Genomic DNA, 23,469 nt, shown 5'->3' with positions numbered 1-23,469 from the left:
GAATTTACAGCCTCTGTTACATCATTACAGACACTTCAATCAAAGCAAAACTAGATCATAGCTTCAAGCACTCAAACTTTACCAAGGAAGAGCAAACTCAAAATCGCTGATGACAAATCTTTTCCGCTTATGTAACTTAATATCTCCCAGAACTTCTCTTCTATAACTTATTATTTCTGAACAACTGCAAGAATGAAATCAGTCCGTCGAAACAATTTGTCACTAAACAATATGACCAGAATCATAAGGGTTCTTTCCAGGACTTTCATCCAGGAACCTTTTTGTTCCTCTAAAGAGATTGAAAAGTTAATGCACGCCAGAAACTATAACAGTTTTGAACTTTGACTTGAGAAAAAAAAAACTAAAACATAATGGATACAAGAGAGAACAAAATTCCCTTTAAAACAATCGTTTACTGTTGGAGAAATGTCTCAAGGAGCTATAGAAGATCTACATTTAGACTGAGCTCTGTGGATCGCCGTGAGTCCGAACGGTGCATTAAATATGGCAGCCTTAAGTAATGGTGCAGTCACACCGGTGACGAAGCTTTCCTATGGGTCCATCATTATTCTTTCCTTTCCTGTTTTGAGAAGTCTGTATTTTCTTAGAAATTAGAACCTGCATTTATCAAAGCTGCTGCTGAGACAGCAAGCCTTATTTTAGGCCTAAAAGCAGGAATAATGTCAAAGAATGAGCGAACAACACACACAATATATGTGTGGTCACGCAAGAATAGCTCTCTGAACATTCCGGATCAATCTTTGTCATCATAAACACTCTCATTTTACCCATGTGATCCCATGACTCTTTACATGAAACCACTTCATAAGTGCAAAATATAGAGGAATCTATAGGTTGTATAGTAGCAGACTCAAATGGAGCACCTACAGACATATTAGTACTCTAAGGTACCAATATGTACCTTTTAGCGGTACATCGGATATAAAGTTATCCCTTTGAGGTTTCAAGCAGTAATAAAAATGCAAAGATTATTTTTGTATCTTATTTTAATCTATTTCAGATAAAACTACCCTAAATGACAAATAAAAGCTAAACAAACTGTGATTGATCACTTTAAATTTCATTCAGACAGTCTAAGCGGGCAGTGCTTTGCTAGCTATAGCTGCAAACAGTAACCATCTTCATGTTTCAAGTCAAAAGTCCATCAACTCCTACAGTATAATCGTGTGAAATAAAAATACCATATTGATGGATGTGACCCCAAACACCTTTCAGTGTTGCATCCAAAGGTTTCTGTTGTATTAATACTACTAATTTTGTACTAGGACTCAATTCATCCCTGTATACTGTATCGAGTGCTAGCATCCCTGAATGCTTTAAGATCTCCACTGAAGACATGCTTTTCTTGCTATTAAAAGCACACACGTAGAAGCTTATACACAACAGCAGTCTATGGAGTTGCAGGCACAGGCATATGCATACTGACGACCTACCTGGAGCCCCATCACGGCCTTTCTTTCCCCTCAAACCAGGGGATCCTGATTGAAAAACAACCTACAATTAGTCCAGAGTTACATTTATGTATAGAATGTCTGAAGCAATAACTCCACACCACAGCCTTACCCTGCTACACTCAGAAAAAAAAAGAAAAAAAAAAATTGTATCTTTAGGGGTGCAACAACTTGTCACTGGGGCAGTACCCTTATCTACCCCCTAAAAGGTTCACAGTAGTACTTTAATGGTACATATTACTACTCTATGGTACTAATATGCATTTTTAGGGGTATATAAGGCACACACAGGCCTTTTAAAGGGATAGTTCACCCAAAAATGAAAATTATCCCATGATTTACTCACCCTCAAGCCATCCTAGGTGTATATGACTTATCTTCTTTCAGCTAAACACAATCAGAGTTATATTAAAATAAAATGAACAAATGACGTAGGATGTAGGAGTAGCATAATCTTAGACGCCTCTTGCGGTTCAAGCAAATAGGGCTGGGCAACAAACTAAAGCTCCTCTTCTCTTATATCAAAAATCTCTGACATTTCTCTTAAAAAAATTTCATTTTAGAATATGTGTTTTGTTTTGCTTTATCCTCTGCGCTTCCGCGTTCATCACTACATCATGCATTAGGTCAGGGGTTACTCTTTGGCTGTAAATCGATGCCTACAGCCATTTATAAAGTTTTAAATATGGATATTTTTTCTTAGAAAAAACCCATCGCTTTGCATCAAAAGGCCTTTGTTAACCCCCTGGTGCAGTATGGATTACTTGTAGGATTGCTTGGAAGGATGCACTTTTTTGGCCTTCAAAATCTCACACCCGCTATAAAGCTAGGAAGAGCAAGAATATTATTTAACATAACTCAAATTGTGTTCGCTTGAAAAAAGATAGTCATATACACCTAGAATGGCTTGAGGTTGAGTAAATCACGGGATAATTTCCATTTTTGGGTGAACTATCCCTTTAACTAACCCTTTAGCGGTTGCACCCCTAAAAGTACAATTTTTGCACAGATCTTGAATTGTATTGCAATACTTTATTATATAACTATGTTGGTTAGCAATCATTTCATCACAGTTCTTTGAACCAAGCTTGCCTGTGGCTACAATAATTAAAGGCAAAAACCGAGCTAAAAATACATCACTACAGAGTCACGGCAAGCAGCGGTAGCAAGAAGCAGATAATGTGTCAAAAACTGTGCCTGTGCAGCCAGCAGTAGGATGAGTGGACAATTTGGTAGACTGTATACTGGGTGTGGAGATCTTTAAAGCCCCAAAGTGAAAGCCGAAACCGAGCACACAGACACGTGGAAGCATGTGTTCTGATTCCTGACGCATTCTGGACTTGAGTCCACTTCCTGCTCTACAGACAACCTTCATCCAAAGGCCAATTGAGCTAGGGCGTCAAAAATACCCCATGTGATGATGCCTAGAGGACTCTAGGTGTAAAACTATGCGTCTAGGGGAGTATGTTTGTGTGAGAGACCGCGTGGTGGTACACACAACAAACAACACCGAACTATAAACACAAGGAACACTTAATGCTTTCATTAATGTTTAGGCAGTGCTATGTCAGTTAAAGTATTTATATCAAGCCGCATATCACAACCACCTGTTACCGTCCTTATGCAAGAGGACTGGAAAGTGATAGGAAATGGAGATCTTCTGCTGAATGCTGACATGCAGGCACCCGAGTCACCCGCCCCACCTCTTTTCATAGTACTGAACCCTGAATATTAAACTGTGATGACCCAAATAGATTGGTATCATTTTCCCAAAAAAATATCTGTGGTACTGGATAGACCTTTGGAAACCCTTTTTGCTATTATAGTAGGGCTTTGAGATATGGGGAAAAAAAAACAAACAAAAAAAAATCATAATTTTTGCTCGATTTTAATCACAATTTTGAAACTCTATTTCCTTAAACACACACTTGTCTGTATAATTTATTTTTGGAGACGGCTTTATTGAAGATATTTGTGGGCACCATATCTTTGAATAAATGATACATGACATGTCGGTTATTTCTTCATGCCTTTTTGAACTTTTCATATGTTGTGCAGTTCGCAAATACATGTATTAGCGATTTTTGTTCACCTGGTTCAGAATGTGCCATGGTTTTTCTATGTAAACATGCTAGATGGACATCTTTAACCATTGTGCTCGTGTCTTTTGCAGCATCTCACGCATTTACAACGTTCTACGCGACACTCAAGGTAAAAGTTCAACTTTTAAACGGTCTCTAGACCCACGCCTCATGTTTTTAACTGCAAAATCGCCCGACCCCTACTTTGTTTTGCTGCAACGACAGGTCTTGCAAATTACCTCGCCCAATGATATACATCATCTCTCCTGCATCCAAACTGTTCCCAAACCACGGATGTTGATGTTGATTTTTTTTTGTTTTTTTGGCTAAGTTCATATCCTGCCCTGAATTCACCTTCCCTGTTTCTGTGCTTCCATGTTGTAATGGTAAATCCACTCTGTTCTGTTTTCATGCTAGATTTAGGCAAGCTGCATTCGGATTGCAGAGTGAGGGAGCTGGATTTAATAGTCAAGCATGCTCACATCGCGATTTTATTATGATCGGACAGCCCTAATTGATACCATCAGTAATATTATGGTATTTTTATATAGACTGTGGAACTGGAATATATGTCTGGATTACATTTAACTCCAAAATTAAAAGCAGGAAAAAAAAAAAAATTGCATTTAGAAAATGAAGCGTATTTTTTAAGTGGTGACTAAGTGACAATTAAAACACAATTTAACCATTTTTTAGGCACACTGACTCAAGCCATCTGAGACACTATCTTAAGATGATCCGAGTACTGTTATATAGCTCCAGGAATAACATCAAGAATACCATACAACCCAAAATACCCATCCACTGCCAGCTCCACTCCCCTTATCATCTGCCAATTTCTCCAAATGCTCTGGCCTCTGATTGCCCCTGTACACATGCCATAGTGCCCAAGACTGAATGCTTCTGCTTCCAAACTGCAAACGCAGCACAGCAAAGTCCAAGCAGAGGATGAAGCAGGGATATGAATAAAACAGCAAATGTTGTGCTAACAAAGTATGAATTGCTTTTCAGAGATGGAAAACTTCAATGCAAGAATATGGTACTGCTTCTGTGATGTGAAATGGAAATTCAGTCATTATTTAATCACCCTCAAGTAGGTGCACACATGAAATACATAAGGATTTTAAGAATTCTTTTATGTGCCAGGACATGTACAATGTCACATTAATCACCAATAAACACTTTAAAATACACTTTACAATAAAAAAAAAAAAAATGAAATCTTAAATCTCAGTAAATAAGCAGTAATTCAACAAGGATAAATCTACAATTTAGCATGTAAACTAGTTCTGCTTGGGTTGTGTGACGGTCAGATTAAAAGGAATGAACTCTTGCACTTTTGTTCTACTAAGTTGAACTAAGCCTTCCCCACACCTTTTGAAATCTGGAAAAATCACTGCACGCATTTCATGACTTTTCACAACTGTTATATATAACCTTGTCAAATGTAAGTTCTCTTGGTCTCCAAATAAAAATACGGTTATGTGGCAATTCCAGAAGGCCAAGAAGATTAGTTGACTTCTTTGAAAAAGCGATGTGGTGCTCCATGCACCTCCAGTATCCTAAGGGAACCAATAAACCTTAAACAAAGGCCCTATCAAGTTCCAATAGGTCCACAAAAGTTTCAAGCCTAGAGAAGCATACAGTCCATCACGCACTCCAACCCATGCTGAACCTGGTGCAATCCAGATGACTGACGTCTCGTTGAACAGCTCCCACTCCAAAGAGAGCGTAGGCCCGGTTACAGGAGCCGAACGGCAGTGCGTCTGCTCCCGTCTGCCCACTGATGACAGTTGGCCCATTCACGACGATCCCTTGCCGCTTTGTTGCCTCGTTAAACTGCAGTCACAGTTTGAAAAAGGATCACAGCACAAGTCATTTTTCATTCTTGCTCTTGGCCCCTGCTGTACTAACCTCATACCATGATTCAGGATTCAGAAGCACACCAGCCAGTTCTCTGCTGAAAGAGTTTGGCAAACACTTTACTACACTTGCACCTACCGGTCAATAAAAAACATTTGACCTGCATACAATAGGCTCAAAAGCAACAGAGTATTTTGCTTGTAAAAATAAGAAAGGAGACATACAACATTAGAAGGCTGGGAAAATAACCTTGCAAGCTTTCTTAAGGGCACACAGTTCTAAGCCAAGTCAATGTGCACCTCACCCTCTCTATCATACTTCTGGCCAATTGTAGCATTCCCAGAAAATCTGAATTGGTGCAGAGTTCTTATTCATTCTCATGCCAAGTTGTGGATAGGTGGAGAAATATTTTCCCCAACAATCCTCAGAACAGAAAAAAAGTGAGCCATTACGACCGGGATTAAATAATTACGGCGAGTCGCTTACAGGAGATCACTACAAAGACTCTTTTGTGATGATGCCAGAAAAACCACTATTACCCTGACTTCACCATTATTCTCCCAAATTGCTCCCAGGAGGAAAAAATATACATCAATATACATCGTCTCTTTCGTTCTGGGTAGAAAAAAGGTTTCCTATTCCAATTGTACTGGGTGGTGAAGTGGAGAATTGGAGTGTGCCATATAAATCTTTCAGTGAATTTTCTTTGGCTGTTTTTCCATCTAAATGGGTGATTTAGATAGTTATCGACTGAAATTTGGCCCCAAAGAAATTCATTCATGATTAGAAATCTGAGAAACACCCAACAGTGGCATTACCATTGACTAGTCTGCTGAAAAGACCAGAGTAGATCAGCATGAATTTCCTGGCTGGTTTATGCTGGTTTGAGCTGGTCAGCATAGTGAGGCAGTTGTGGCCTAATGGTTAAAGAGTCAGACTGGTAACCCAAAGGTTGCAGGTTTGATTCTCAATATAGGCAGGAAAGTGCCCTTGAGTATGGTACCTGACCCCAAATCGCCATAGCAAAATGGCTGCCCACTGCTCCGTGTGTGTCCACGGTTTGCAGTGTGTGTGTGTGTGTGTTCACTACTATCTCCTTTGAAAAAAACAGCATATGTTGGTTAGGTATGTTTTGAAACATGGCAGCTGGTTTATGCTGGTTGGTCATGAGCCTTAGTTGGTCATGAGCTAGTTTAAGCTGGTCCTAAGCTGGAGCTAGTTGTTTAGGACCATCTTAGGACCAGCACTTGACCAGCTTCAACCAGCTTATGACCAGCTAAGGACCATCTAAGGACCAGCTTAAACCAGCTCAAACCAGCTGCCATGCTTCTAAACATACCTAACCAGCAAATGCTGTATTTTTCAAAAGAGATTCCTAATGTGTGTGCACCCACTTGAATGGGTTAAATGCTGAGAACAAATTCAGAGTATGGTTTACCATACTTGGCCTTCACATGTCACTTTCACTTAAGCTGAATAACCAAAGAAGGCTTGGGCTGCGAATGAAAGCTAACTTGTTGCTTCGCTCCCCTATCAGGCAATGACTTTGCAGGCAGTGTTCCCACACAAAGATACCTAACTAAACTGATTGCAGACTTCTGCGAAAGCATAGCAGTTTATTGACCAACAACAAAACAGAGAGAGCTTTGGTGATAACTAAGCAAATATTTATTACAATTCTAATTTCTCGCTAGAAATGACATCAAAAGTGGAAAACATTAGTCAAAAACGTACATTTAGGCCAGGGTGTTCATATCCAATCCTGATCAAACACACCTGTCTGTAATTGACACGTACTCCTGAAGATCTCATTAGCTGGTTCATTTGTGTTTGATCAGGGTTGGAGCTGAACTTTGCAGGAAGGTAGATCTCCAGGAACAGTATTGTGCACCCCTGGAGACAGGAAGTGAAGCTAACATTGGATGTGCCTTGATGCCTTTCTACCTTGAAATGCATCCTCCAAAGGCAGCATTTTTAAGATTTCGAGCACAGCCTTTTTTTGTCCTTTTGAAAAGTACATATTTATTTTTATTTTTAAATTAATACACTCTTAGTCCTCCATTTTGGTTAAGCTGTAAATGTATATAAATGATACTACAACATCACACTCATTAGTTTAATTACCAGATTAAAAGAAACAAAGCAGTAGTGTTGGATGATTTATCAAGGGCAGATGTTCTTTGAGCTATGATGTACAGTAAAAGTGTGGTCAGGAAGTGCAAGGGGCATTTGGTTTAAATAGAGTTTGCCTTATTTCCTCTTTAATTGGCCAATTTGCCGGTCTGAATTGAGATCCACTGACATTTCACTTAAGCAGATATGGTTGGCTTTTATTTGCTCTGAACCTTTGTTGGGTCCTGTTCTAAGAATCACTGAGGCAAAGCCAGGAGTACAAGCATTTGACTTCATTAGCAGAAACAGGATGGATTTGAAGCGTCAGGAATCTCAATAGGGCCATTGAGAGTGACTGAATTCCACTTTTTTATCCCCACCCATTGGAAAAATCCTCTGTTACTGGCCCTGAGGTCATCTTATCTACGACAAATAAAATGCAGATTATAAAGAGAGAATTGCATTAACACCTGCTGGCCTTCGCAGATGCTTAAGTCATTATACTTCAGTAGCAAAAGTGCTATGAAATGAAAAGAATGAGTGTGCGTGTGTGTGTGTGTGCACATGTGTTAGAGTCAGTCTAGAAGAATATGTGAAGAAATGTGTCTAAAGAAAAAAGGTGTTCACACTTTAAACTTTCACATATGCAACTTTATTAAGCAATTCTTTGAAATTATGATCAATCTTGACCGTGAACTAACCAGGAGAATGCTGAATGTACCCAGTAACCTCAGAGCTGTTTGCAGAGTGTCAGATGCTCACTGTAACCGTGAGAAAGCATCAAACAGCCTTTATGGTGTGAAAATATCCAGTGTGAATTTGGATCTTTGCCCAATAAGCAGGAAGAGTATCGCAAGACAGGTTGTGTGGGTAGTAACAGTGGAGGAAGTCTCGTCTGGGCTTATTCAGCACAGCTAAAAATAACTCAAAATGCGAAATGATTGACAACAAACTGGAATCAAAAAATATTGCAAGGACAACACTGGCACAGAGTAAAAGATTGTTCAAAAGAAGATCTCGTTTAATCAAGATGAAGTCTGAAATCGGTATCACTACCTCACCCTACAGCTTAACTCATGAATATTAATTAGGTGACATGACATGGTTTTCTGCAATACAGATAAATGAGTGCTTGCCATATTAGGATAACTGCCTGTTGTTTTTGTGATCATTTAGTTCCCTGCAGATGCAACCGGTTGGCGTAGAGTTTGACTGGTCTTAAAATTGTTTTATGCAGCCAGCTACAACTGATTTGTTTGTATATGGCCAAGCAAAGCAAAACACTTAATAAAACAATAAAACGGCTATAACTTTGGAAGGGGGTTAAAATATTCAAAAAGTTTTACTTAATTTTGTGTTGGTGGAGTAATCTGGATCTATGGTTTGTCTCATTTAACAATTGAATAGCACTGCTTAAACATCGGAAGTGAATTGACTACAAAGCACTCCACAAAACCATGCAGTAAAAGAAGTCACGTTAAGGCTAAGTAGTGTCCAGTTTACTCTTATTTATGTACTGCATACTGATTTACAGTTTGAGGAAACTATCAGAGTTGGTTCAATTAATTTAAATTGCCATCTAAGCCCTATTATTTGAAATGTAGGCTGGTAAAGAACATTCAAAATGGTGACACGAAATGGCCCCTTATTTATAGGAATTATAATGATAGATGCCTCTTTTTTACATTTGAGCCCCTGCCTCCGAGGAACTCTCTGCATGACCCTGTCCATATCCTCCAAAGCAACAAACACGTTACTTGTGCAAGACAAATGGCCATCAGGGTAGGGTTAAACCAACACCTTTACTACTGGTGAACAGAAAATCTGACACTTTAGAGGAAACTTAAGGGATGTTTTATGCTTTTTCCTTGACAATAATTGCGATGTATATGATTGCGAGCAGACCTTTGACCTTTGGGAGCTTTGAATGCAACAACTATACGAAAATGGTGTTAAAAGGGCAAGACTGGTGTGTCTGTTTTGAAAAAAGATCTGACCTTGCAGTAAAGTACACTCGCTTGAAAGGGAAAAAACACAATTCATCACAACGAAGAAACAACACATTTATTAATGTTGACATCATGATTGCAGAAGGACAGCACAATTTCCTTTCATAAATACCGATCAATCTGTATAGCTTTGCTACTTACCACACATTCTTAAAAAGAAATTTAAAAACTGACTTAAAAAGGGGAGGTTTCCCCAACGTGGCGTCAGTTTTCTCCCGAGACTCTAGGCAGACAAATCCGTTATTGAGCTTTGTCACATCGGTTAAGCGAAAAACTGCAGACTGCCAAACTCCCATAGGACCTCCTCGCTGAGGGTTTTACCGCTCACATTCACGCTGCGGCCAAGAGCGAAAAAATGAAGTGCGATGAGAGCTCAGAGAGCCGGCGTCTGCCGATATTGGGTTACTGAGGGTAAAAAGGCATGCCATGCCAAGAGTTATTAAAACAGAAGCCTGACAAGGAGATTTCAGTGGCATTGCTGAAATAAACAGGGAGCAGCTCAATGTCTTTACCATATGTGTTACAGGGCTGGCGTTTGGCCAGCGGCTCTCAACACACACCGTGGCTGGTGTGTCAAAAGTGGCCATCAAATAAATGCAGCCTGTCGGCTGATTACAAAAGCAGAACTGTTGAAATAAACATTACACAGCTAAAAACATGTTAAAATACCCATGCACTGGCTTTTCTAATAGGGCTAATGTAAGGTTACTAGGCAGGAGAGATCTTTATATTTCTACCATATCTGAAATAAGGCAAAAATCAGGGACATACAGACAAATCAGGGAGCACCTTTCATACACACCCATGGTGGTAATGAGGAAATGGAATTATGCTGCGTTCAAGTGCAAATGGAAAACGTATGAACTGGTTGGTTGTTATTTAGACTTGCCATGGATTCAAGTTGGAAACAAAATATGGAAGTACACTCTTAAAAATAAAGGTTAAAAAGGGTTTCACAGTGAACCATTTTGGCAAAGAACCTTTCAGTTCTTAACAGTTCTTAAAATAACCACTTTTTCTTAGTGTGAGGAACATTTTAATGATCTAGAGAACTTTTTTTTCCCATTATAAAGAACCTTTTGTGCAATTGGAAAGGTTTTATGGATATTAAAGACCATAGAAAAAAAAAGAAAAAAAAAAAAGCTAAACCATACAAACAATGAATTTCTTTTCATGGTATCAAACAAATAATAAAGTAGTTAACATATCACAAAACAAAACAAAAGGAGACTTTAAGAACTATAAGCATGTCCTTTTTATTTTTGAAATAAAGCCCTGAAATTGAAATAGCTAACCATATACTTGAGTATCTTCTGTCAGCCAATTTGGCAACTCAGATATAACTAGAAGTCCCATTTTCCCACTGGTAAAAACATAATCACTGGAAACTTACTGGGAAAAATGTCATTAAAATACCTAATTACAACATTTCCAAGTTCTTTTTATTACTTTACAGACATGCAATTACAAAGAAAATCAGTTACCACCATTTGAACGTAAAAAAATGACTTTTTTGAAGAAAAAAGTTATGAGACAAGTGAATGTTGCATTTTTTAAATTGGTGATAGTTCAACAAAAAGTCAGTAACTCAGTTTTTATCTAATGGGAAGAGTAATTATATCTGCAAAACTAATAAAATAATGCTTTCCCAGAACTGGGGAAATAAAATAATAATCTTAATAATAATCTTTCCATGGTAAAAGTTTTTTGTGTGTGTGTGTGATAAGCTTAGTTCCCCCGATTTACGTTTTGTTTCCCCCCTGATCTGAATTCCATGTGTGCCACAAAGGAAGTGGAGTACTTTCCAAATTGGGAATGTATGTGTATTTTAAAGTAATACAAAAAATAGAACATTAAGCAGATGTATAAATCTATAAAGAATTGAGGCAACTGTACACCACTTCATCTCTTATAGCAACCTCAGGTTTGTTCCCCAATCAGCAATATGTACAAATCTATAAACCAAACATGATATCAAAATAAACCTAGTCTTGGTGAAGGATTACATGCCTGAACAAAGAATAAATCGGAATAAAAGGAAAAAAGATTGCGTTTCCGTTATATGTTTCTAACTCAAATGAGAGAAACAGGCACCGCCACAAACACGGAGCAGCATCCAATGAGTCAGGAGTGACTGAAATACCGACATTCCTCTGTTCCCCAAACCCAAAGCTGGTAAGTGTGGTGTTGTAACTCCCATTTATCTAGGATTTACATTTGGGAATGAAACTGAAGTGAGACTAAACTGAAGCAAAAACCCAAACAATCAAACATGAGGTATGTGTAATGTGCCTGTAAATTGTTGCTGCGGTGTGCTTGGACCTTTACAGCGAAGTTATGGCCTGTTGACGGGGACACAGAGAACTTTTCAACACCCTTCTCTATTAAGCCTCAAAATAATATTCAGTGGCACAAAACCAGCATCCATGGCTGCAGTCACAATCTGTTTGATAACAAACATCACAAACTTTCATCCAGACTTCAGAATATGTGAGAAAACAGGGCTTGCATGATTACTCACTAATTTAGGCAGTTTTAGGGTAGACTGCAAGAACTGCATACAAAATTTTCAGTGTGAACACTCCAAATGAACTAATGAATTAATGTGTTAATGGAAGATTAACGCTGACTTCACATGCTATCAGACAATTCCATAACACTTAGTATGGGGAACACATATTCACTATTAACAGTAAACTCTTAGTTTACGGCTTAATAATAGTTAGTAAGGTAGTTGTTGTAGTATTTACGTTTAGGTATGGGATAGGATTAAGGGATGTCGAATATGATCATGCAGAATAAGGCATTAATATGTGCTTTATAAGTACTAATAAACAGCAAGCTAATAAGCAACTAGTTAAAAGTGAGAATTATTCCCCATACTAAATGTCATATTTCCCACTTCTGAAGTTATGCTTACGAGCTCGTCACTTTCGAGTGCTTTGCTGTCAGAAATAATAGAAAACATGGAGGACACCAGGGTTTATTCTTGTCTATTTCTTGGGGAAATCTTTTTAAAGGCAAAAATCCCAGTTATCTCAGAGTTTCCCAGTAGATAATACAACTTGAGAGGGCATTCATGTCCAATTTCTGATTAGGAAACTTTACGATAATTCCAATAGCATGTGAAGGCAGCATTAGCTATACAAATTTTACTGTGGTAGATATATTTGCATGGATAACAGTTGGAAAGGCTGCTCTGCATTACCTACATGTGAGTTTCTGGTCACTGGCATACTAGAGAAAGCTGTGACAGAGCATTTGATGGACGCTGGAAATTCATTTTAAGGATGTGAGGATGTGTGGGAACACAGCAATTTGGATTGTCCAAAAGCACAAGAAGACCCACCTCCATTAAAATCCTTCTTGGTTTATTGAAAAATTAAAATTTGGTCATCATTTACTCACTTTCATGTTGTGATTTTCTCCTTCATGGAACACAAGCACAAGGTGAATTTTTGAAAAAGTTAATATACTCTTGAATATATGATGTGACCCCAGTGACTCAATGAGGAGAGCAAGATTTTCAGTGAATGTCAATATAAATTCTGTTTCTCACACAAAGCATTAGAAAAACATGAAACACAGTGCATGAGTCTTTAGTCCCATTCACATCAAGAATGATAGCTATAAAGATAACTAATACAGTAACTGTAATCTGTTTATTACAAGCGTATACTGGAATTATGTCCATGTCACACTCTTTAAAGTTGGTGTTTTCATCATTCATCTGGAAAAACTCGTTCTGAAAGTTATTCCATTGATATTGTTCCTCTGTGTTGTTATCGTATTTCCTTAAGGAATTAGAAAGATTATTAAAACTTTATAGTTATGGCTACAGTGTGTGTGGTGTAAACTACCATTTTCAGACTACTTTTGGAATACTTACATGATAATTTTGAAATGCTTTAATGTCCTTTGTAAAGCCCAAAACATTTCAGATGCATTTGTTGTAATTGCATGCGGAAAAAGTGATCCATGTTTGGAACAACATGAGGAGAGTAAATGATGACAGAATCTTTTTTGCTTGAACTACTCTTTTCAGATTTTATGCATCAAATCCAATTAAAATGATGAATATTGTATTTTTGCGCGAGCATGATATGAGAACTCATGTGTGTATGCATGTCTGTTTATTTGATTTACATATGTTACATTGCCATGGAGATCTCAAGCAGGGGAAGTACTTAGTCTGAGATCTACTGTGCTTTGGAGAGGCTTGATTCAGCTCAGTTCCTGTCACATGCTGCAAGAACACACACACTGCCATTTCCCAGAACGCGTTCCAACAACACACACAAACACACCTCAACCCTATGAACCCCATCTTTTTCTTTTTTCCCCCCACTAGTTTATCTTCCTCTCTTTGCCTGTCTAGGATCAGTGCTGTTCTTTCTAGACTGCCTTCTGTCCATCTGCTCATCAGATCCACTGGAAGCTCCGGCAATGTCCAGATGCTGTTCACTGCTTAGCTGGCCAAGCGATCACCCTACACCACTGCGTGCTAACCAAACACGCTGTCTCACCGAAGGCATAAACCATCCCTGCCTGCACAACTGGCCAGGACGTCCTCTCTCCACCAGACCTGGAGCGGGTGCCAGTGCCAACCGCTACTGCAGGAACCATACAATGTATTGTGGATGTAAAGATGATGGAATGAAATTCAACATTCCAAAAAAGCCAATCAAATTCAGTGTGTTACAGTTCATGCTCCCAGTGAATCATTATTTTCAAACCGTTTTTTATTTAAAGGCTAAAATCTCATTAAGTTTTGGGAAGAACTGCACCACATTACAACCTGAACTAATCTAAAAAGATCAAACTGCCTGATGTTTTAAGAGACTTTCTGAACTTGGCACAGTAATGAGGGTCTGCAGGGATCTTTTTATCTTGTATCAGCCTGATATTTTTTACTTTAAGAAATGTATTAAATTAGAAACATGATAATCACAGTAGAGGCATATTCTGGTCTTTATAAGGCTACATTAAATTTTAATTTGGGTAACACTGTACAATAAGGTTGCATTTGCATCTGTGTTGAAAATCCTTTACCTGATTTGGTGTTCTGGGTCAAAAATGACCGGCTTTTAAAATTGCTTATAAATCAAAAAAATGTAGATGCATGAGCTCAGATCAATGAGGACTATGATCAATCAGCCTCAAAAAGAAATACAAAACCTACGCTAATTGAAAGAAAACAAGTTGACAAAAAGATTGAATCCAATATTTGGCAATAACATAGCATAATGGGAGATTTATAAGCAGTTTTTGTTGTCCCGTTATTTTGAAAACCACAAGTGCAACAAAATTCTCAAATTTTGGGGAGGAAATTGTTATACCAAAAAGCTAAATTATTAAATGAAAATTGTTAAAAGAATCAAAATGATCCCATCCAACTTCACAACATCCAAGTCATCCATTTCCAAAAATCTGCTTCACACAATGTTCCTTTTTTTGTGTAACCTTTTGTTAGCAGCCAGGCCTTTTTAACTCAACTAATCTATCCTTATAACACAAAATGTATCGCTTAAGAGGCTTTGAGTGTCTATATCACAGAGAGAAAAACTCTGTGACCTCTTCTACATACACAATCTGTATACACACATTCAAAAAAACATTACACAACATAAATAAACAGGGAACAGGCCTTGTTTGTCTAGAGCCTCTCAGAGGTAAGCATATGGAGGCTCTCACATTGGGTGGAGAGGAATAGGCCAGCTTGCGAGGGGGCCCACTATATGTTTGCCCTCCAGGCATTTCACCAGCGGAGGAAGTCAGAAAGCTCTTCGCAGAAAACATGTAACCTGCTGCCTCGCCACCATCCTAATGGCTAAATTGTGCCTGTATTCTTGACCACGCAATGTGTGATATATGCACTGGCTGTTTCCAGATGTTGTCCTGCAGAGTTTGTACCTGAAAGATCGTAACATAACAACACATCAGTTCTCTTAGATTCATATTTGGGTATATTTGTTCAGACCGTGGTATATATTAGATAAAATGCTACCGAAGGAGATCAGTGTTAGCAATAAATTTAAGTAATAGTTCATTCAAAAATATAAATTCTATCATTATTTACTTACCCTCATATTGCTCCCAAACCATGTAGGGATTTTCATGTTACCCTAAAAAATGCTGGGTTAAAAACAACCCAAGTTGGACTGAAAACGTAAAATCCAGCGGGTGGGTTGTTTCATCCCAACAGTTGGGTTAAATGTTTGTGCTGGGCAACCCAACTATTGTTTAAAAATTAACTCAAAATAGGTTGGAAATTAAAAATCAGATGCATAATTATACTAGAGGCAACAATATCAAAAGGTGAACATTCATTCATTATTATTCATTAAACGTATTTGAATATTAATTGCATTCATTATTATTCATTAAAGTTAATAAATGTTCATTGGGATTAATTTTAAGCAAGCAATACAGTCATCTTTATACAATAGTGGAGTTAAATAAAACTACCCAGCAGGTTGGGTAAACATTTAACCCAACTGCTGGGTTACAACAATCCAATTGCTGGGTTTGTCCATTTTCAACCCAACTTGAAAAGTTGTTTTTAACCCAGCATTTTTTAGTGTAAGAATGATAAATTAAATTTTCAATCATTATGACACTATATTAAATTTCTATTATAAATTATTTGTTTTAAGATAAGATTAAGATTAAGTGAGCGTTAAAATCAGAGTTAACCTAAATGTAAAATACGGAAAAAAATGAGCATGCACAATTAAATATCCAATATCAACCATTACCAAATTTAAAAATATCAGCCAATATCTAATTTGGTACAAAAAAACAAAACAAAAAAACAAACCTAATTTAAAAGTACCCTTAAAAGTAGCCCATAAAACTTTGTATTCATTCAAATATGACATATCAAAACATGTCGCACCAGGTTTGACGTCAAAGACTCAAATGTCATTGGTTCTTGCATGTCTAGTCTCAACATCAAATTCTAAGTTAAACCAACACACAAAACTAACATATGTCTTTGAAAGATTTGTAACATTTACACAAAAGTTAAATGGACTACTTTCATGGTGCTTTTCTAGAGCTAAATTCCCAATTTACTTTCATTGTTTGGAAAAGAGTGGTGTGAACGTTCCTTTTGTGCTTCACAGAAGAAAATCTTAGAGGTTTGGAGCGACATGAGTGTGAATAATGACAGAATTTTCTTTTTTTTTTTTATGAATTATCCCTTTAAATCCATCACTAAGGAACAGATGGGAATTGACATTTTATTCAAATACAACATCCTGAGTATGAATGGCTCTATTTTAAGCCCTAGTAAATGAACTCCAGGAAAAATGAAACTTCAAAGCACTCAAAGTGCGTAGTGTGAACCTCGTAATCCAATAAAAACATCTAACTGTGAAAGGCTCCCGGCAAGTCTTGCTCAATTGCAGATTCTGGATTCCTGCAGGCAGCATGACAGACAATATATTCAATGTGACGTCCAGCATACTCATGTCAATGTGTGGGTGTATGTAAGCCATATTGGCTCATCCACCATCTGCTGTTGGCCTGTTATGCACAGAACAATGTGGGCCCCTGTTCACATCGTGGCCTATTCTTTTTCTCAGTCCCTCTGATCAGCCATGCAGAACTCTGAACCAAATACCAGAAGTGCTGACCGGCTGCTCTGCACCCTCTACCTACAGCACCTCACATGCACAATGCAGGTTATATGGGACACCAATATATTCTGCTCAAGCGCACGGGCCCTCCGCTGGCTCTCAGCGGAGGCCTCCCCAATCCATCGTCTGGGCCTCACACGTGGGGAAATCCTTCTTAACACACACCACTAATCACACAGAGACAGAGAGAGGTGGAGGTGTCAGCCATGACTGCAAATTCTCCAACTTCTAACAAAGACAGCAATGTTTAGTCTTCAGGAGTAAGGGTTCATGTGAGCGGGCAGACTCTCGGAAGTCACTTGACTATAAACACAGCAGACTGACGGAGAAGGCAAATGTGTGTTGACATCATCATTTTAGCAGAAGGGGTAAATGTGAGTGCTTTGATGTTTAACTCTATAAAGCCTACTGTATCGGTTTTGATAAGACCTTTAAATTAATCTGTTATATACCATCTATTACATGCCTTTTGTCATCTGATTGAAAGTTTATGCTTATTAGCAAGTAAAAGGCCTTTTAGTATAATTCTAAAACTGTACACCTTCAGGTTGTGGTACATGCATCTTTTTGCTGTGAATTCTGTATAATAAGGAGCCGGCATTCGGACATAAACAAGGAAGCATGCACTGAGTTCACTATGTATGACAATGGTTCATATTGTTGAATAAAGTCATTATTTCTGTGTTTTTTTGCCCACAAAAAGTATTCTCGTCGCTTCATAACATTAAGATTGAACCACTGTAGTCACGTTGACTAATTGTAACCATGTTTTTAACTAAAGGTAATGAAACTTATTGTAAAGTGTTACCAAAATAATATATTTTTTGGACTATTATTTTAAATGTCAGGCTTTACAAGTTTAAAGGACTCCAAATGAAATTCAAAACGGTTGTTGTTCCGAAACCATATGCCTTTCGTTCTTCTGTGGAACACGAAATTGATTTTTTTGTAGAATATTTACAATTCAAAGTGATCAGAAATGGCTACATTCCAAAAAAATTAAAACAAAACAAAACAGAAAAAAAAACATAAATTTATTATTCACTCAATCAAAGTTATTGACACCAAAATTTGCTTCTATTTTGCTTATATTCTATTTTTTGTTTTGTTTTTTTGTATCTCTGAAACTCAACTTACGGCAAAAGTGTAATGTTTCTTTAATATAATTATATAGTGCTCTAAGAAAATATCAGTACAGCAGCTTGGAACATTAATCAACACTGAATTTGGGAGGAACTATTCATTTAAGTCCATGAAGATCACTCCATCCATCAGAATAGAAAAAAACATGGTCATTAGCAACAGTAGACATTGACATGAAGTAAAACTGCAGGTGTTTGTGTATCTCTCAAGTCTCTTGTGTCCATTCCATTCCCATGTCACATATACCCCTGAACCATAGCCAAACATTTTCGACAGTCTGTCGAAATTATAGCATCAGGTGCTAAAAGACAAAGATGCTGAGTTGCTTCTCTGCCTTCCAAGAACAGAGCATTGAGAAGTTGCAATGAGACACTGATGATTTGTCATGTTTAATACGGCGACTGGTGAGCGACAAAAATCAACTCATCCTGTACCAGGGTTACAAGATTAACAAAGGAAAGAATTGCCATCCACCATTTCCATTTGGTGCCACTAGTGCAGAAACCACTTTTAAAGGGGACCTATAATACCCCTTTTATAAGTTGTAATATAAGTCTCTGGTGGCCCCAGAATGTGTCTGTGAAGTTTCAGCTCAAAATACCCCACAGATCATTTATTATTGCATGTCAAATTTGCCCCTATTTGGGTGTGAGGAAAAACTTGCCATTTTTGTGTGTGTCCCTTTAAATACAAATGTGCTGCTGATCCCGGCCGCTTTCCAGAAGGTTGCTCAACAACAACAAAGCTGGAGAATCTCACACAGCCAAAATGATGATTGACAGTAACGGAGTTCAGCCTTACAATGTTCAAACCAGAGTCGAACACTGATGTTACATTACAACTTTTAGAATGCAACGGGACGTTTCTGAATGGTTAGTGGATAAATCTATGTAGTTGCTGTGGTGTTGATTCAGCTCATTGACTAGCGTGTGCTGTCATGTTAATCTTTTTTGCAAATTAATCAACCACCCCTTTAATGTTATCATAGTACAAAACATATCAACACAATCAATACGTATTTTACATATTTTTCATGATCTGTATCCACAGCAGAGCATGTGAGCAGAGTGGTAATATTTCCTCCAGAGTTCTTTTTCTTTTTTCATTTATTCAAAATCAGTCCAAATTGTTTTGAATTCAAATTACAAAGAAATTTCTTGTCAGAACGAGATTTGAGCGGACTTCGTTTCGATTTTCCGTCTTTACCTTCAGTTCTGGATTAAGATCAATTACCAGGTTCCTGCCACAGTAAGAGCTGTAACTGATAGAAGGCAAACATGGGGATCTAGAGGGTTGGCACATAAAAAGAAAGCCGCAACACACATGCACACAGTCACTTTGTGCTCTAATCCTGGATTACTATAGTGCACTTTGGTTAGTTGATAACACAATCCCCACACTAGCTCATCTGTGACTGTGAAAGACCAAGCTTAAGTCCTCTTCTCTTCCCCTGCGGCATTGGTCGGGCTGGGGTACAGTAAATATAGGTTTGGAGCCTGCAAACATGCTTGATTTTATCTGCAAGCACTCACAGTTTCAGCCAGCAGGCCCCTGTCTTAGTTTAGGGAGCCAAATGATGACATAACGGATTTACCTAACATACCACAAACAATACAGCAACATGATCTTATTGGATTTTGGACTCTAAAAGCACTGTAAAATTTATACCATTTAGTTTTGGGATTTCTTTTTGAATTACAGTTAGGCTAAGTTGTACAATTACACTGTACTTTGTGAGGACATTATCTGTCCCCTATTGTGGTCTCTGCAATCAATGGTTCCACTTTCAATACCTGCCAGTTTGGTCTGTTTATCCAGAACAGAACCACATTTTGGTCGAAAAATCTCTATCACTAGCATCATGTTGGACAAAAAAAAAAAAAAGGTGTCAAAGACCAGGCAAAAAGCTCAAAAACCTTGACACAGGTGTCTATGATTTATATAAATATTTGTATACTCTCTGAAAACCGTAACTGTCCGTAGTACTTTGTAGTCAGACTACACTTTACTGTCATAGTGTGTGGTTGTGTTACAGTGCTTATTTGAGGTTTGCTCTAATTTGCTGAGCATCCTGATTAAAGGGGAGACCATACTAAATACTATCCAGTCATTACACCGCCCTTTCATTATTCTATAAATGAAAAGAAAATGTAGTCTACAAAGCATCTTGTGGTCAACAGGGCAAGTTGAGGTCAGTGCTGATGGATCACGTGTATATGTGACTAGTCTACTCTGACCACGGGAATTGAGAACAAGGTTCTGACACTGTCCCACGTTTACACACACACCTCTGCTTGACAACCCAGAAAGGGGCCCCTCAGTAAAAGCCCGCGGCACTGTAAATAACCCTGTTTATCTTGAGGACATCAAACAGATACTTCACAGCAAGATGAGCAAACCAATTGAGGCTCTGCTGGGGGAAGGTAGGATGGCTAAGGAGTTGTAGATGATTACACCCTCCCTGTTTCTCTGGCCTCTACATGTTTGATTGGTTCCCCCAACACACAAACTAAGTGGGCACTCGCACTCCTGTTTCACAGCTGGGAAAATCATTCCCTAGGGTCCATAGGGCATCATCAGATATGCCTTAACATCAGTGGCTTGATGAAGAGCTATAGCTGACCTCAAAGCTGACTTTTGACCTCAGGTACAGAACACAATCAAGCTGGAGATAAATCTGGAGTAAACACAACCAGATTCCTCTCAGTCTAAACAGCTCTTACCATAACCATAAAATCAATTAGATACCAAGGCCACCAAATTAACTGCCAGAAGGGTGAATTATGAACTGTTTTTGACAAACCCCAGGGTTGTGTCACCTGGACAAGTTTACATACTGTAGTAAAAACACTTCTAATTTTCAAAGTTTAAATTACTTTACTCACATGAGATGAAGGCTCAGTCATGTTAGTGGCATAGAAAAACTACTTCAGTTTTTTTCCACATACATGAATACACACATTTCTAGCAGTGGCAGCTGGATTTTATACACTGTAGCCTTCTGAAATGGGTCAGAGCAACTTATATGTCAAGCGTGAGCTGTATTCTCAGTGTTGCCACAAGGGGCACTAAAATTACTTCAGTTTTTTCTTCCACATATAGGGGGTCTGATCGTCATGTTGAGATCAAATAACACTTGAAGGTGTAGAATAAATAAATAATGGGTGAAAAATATGCCTGTGAATTGCATAATTCAATAATAATAGCTGTATCTGAAAAACTTTTCTTTCGTGCAATGTTGTCTCCATGCCTATAGGTGGCAGTATAGACACCACTATCATGCTAGTTGTTTAGGAAAAGATCCTGTGAAACATAAACAACATAAATTTAAAGCACCTTTAAGGTGCTCAGTTCCAGGGCAACTGATCTGTTGGTGGTTTAAGAAGTTGAAAAGCTCATTTGTCTAAAGTAAATATTTCGTAAACGAGTCTGAGAAAATGCCCTTTGACAAATTGCATACCTAACTGGATAGCATTAACAAATAGATTTTCCCTTATTTCAGCAAAGCAAACTTCTGTACAATTTGGCCATAGTCGTATTTTCCTTCTTGAGTATTTTACGTAATTTCCCACAGAGTCTCTTAAAATTCATGCCGGTTGGCAAGATCCAAGGGTCTTATAAAATGAGTAAACGGGCAGATTTCTGGGAAGACTAAAGCGTGTTGACAGCACAGGAGGCTCGTCTGATTCCAAAGCTTGTGAACTCAGTCCCTGTCTGGGCTATTGGAATTGATAAGTGTCAGTCATTTGCACAGTGAGATGGAGAAACAACAGGGGTCTGAAATGATCACACTCTGGCTGCATTTCAACCCTCCGCTGAGCTTGCATCTGTTTTGCTTCACTGGCAGTTCAACTGTTAATTGGTGTGTTGATTCTCAAACAGACACATTCACAAGCATCCATGTTGGATGGACAAATCACTTCACGTGGCAGTCTCAGGTCTCTCAATGCTTTGATTGAAGGTAATTGTATCCCAAAATATCTGAGGCAACTTTTTTCCCCTCAGTCTCTCCCTCTTTCTTTTCCTCAATGCTTTCTTCGCCTTTTTCCCCATCTCCCTGACCAGGAAGTCAACCAGAGGTCTTGAGCTTTTTGACATTAGAGTGGAAGCTAATTCAGCGTCCAGTCTCCCTGTTAAACACATATACCTCATTTTTGTGTCCTTCATACTCATCAGTGGAATTTTCTAAAGTCTTTCCAAGACAAAAGTGGGAGTATTTGAATTCATACTTGAATAATAAAAAAAAATCTCGTAGTTCCATATAACCAATGAACCTCCCACCAAGGCTAAATTACTTGCTACTTTACAATTCAATGAATTTGGTAATCCAAGAAAGCAGGAGCTCAGGAATCCCACAGCTCTTCTTCCAAGAAGAAAATTGACTCTGAGAATGTTTTTTGCTTGTTTGGATACATTCAGGAAAACAGAGATAAATACTCTCATCATCTCTTACACGTGAAACGTACATGAACACACACATTTCTAAAAGTGGCAGCTCGATTTCACACATTGTAGCCTTCTGAAATGGGTCAAAGCAATTTATACGTCAAGCGTGAGTTGTATTCTCACTGTTGCCACATGGGGCATAAGGTCAATAACTGTCATTGGGAAGCAACAAGAGAACCTTGCATAAACATGTTTATAGTTAGCAACCCGAATAATGACACATCCGGTTTAATGGCACAGACATTTGAAAGTAACTCTATCGCACCATTGAGTGCTGAGGTTTGGTACGGAATTCAAGAATGTGTTGGCCAAGCAAGCATGTCTGCGTACTTGCTTAGAATATCTGGCCTAAAGGTTTAAAATTGATGTCTACTTTACATATTGAGTCACCCAACAAAATGAAGTAGTATGACTAAAGAGTTTTGGTACCATATAGTCAAAATAAAAATATACAAATGCTTATAAATAAAAGTCAGATAAAAAGATTTTTTAAAAGACAAAAATGCTAATTATATTTTAAAGTAATAAAACAATGTATAAAAAAAATAAAATAATTAAAAATATTTTAAAAATGTGCACGCTTTTGTTTCACAGAGTCTATAAATGTGTTTGAACTTTATTAAAAATGCCTGAAATGTTATGACTAATTAGTTGTGTTACACATAAAAAAAAATGTAGGTCATTTTATTGCTTACTGCTG

General features: G+C 38.0%; 1 protein-coding gene across 1 annotated transcript in view; it reads right to left on the bottom strand.

The window, feature by feature from the left end:
- Positions 1 to 5,215: 5,215 nt before the first annotated feature.
- The window catches only part of LOC137020428 (collagen alpha-1(XXIII) chain-like), a 39,738-nt gene continuing 21,484 nt past the window's right edge, over positions 5,216 to 23,469 (bottom strand). Inside the window, exon 3 of the mRNA XM_067385980.1 lies at positions 5,216 to 5,392. Coding sequence (XP_067242081.1) covers positions 5,388 to 5,392 — 5 coding nt within the window. The 3' untranslated portion in view covers positions 5,216 to 5,387. The remainder of the gene's footprint in view (positions 5,393 to 23,469) is intronic.

This window comes from Chanodichthys erythropterus, chromosome 5 (genome assembly GCF_024489055.1).
Source record: "Chanodichthys erythropterus isolate Z2021 chromosome 5, ASM2448905v1, whole genome shotgun sequence".
In the NCBI taxonomy this organism is placed as follows: domain Eukaryota; kingdom Metazoa; phylum Chordata; class Actinopteri; order Cypriniformes; family Xenocyprididae; genus Chanodichthys; species Chanodichthys erythropterus.
This window is presented reverse-complemented; position numbering and strand designations above follow the sequence as displayed.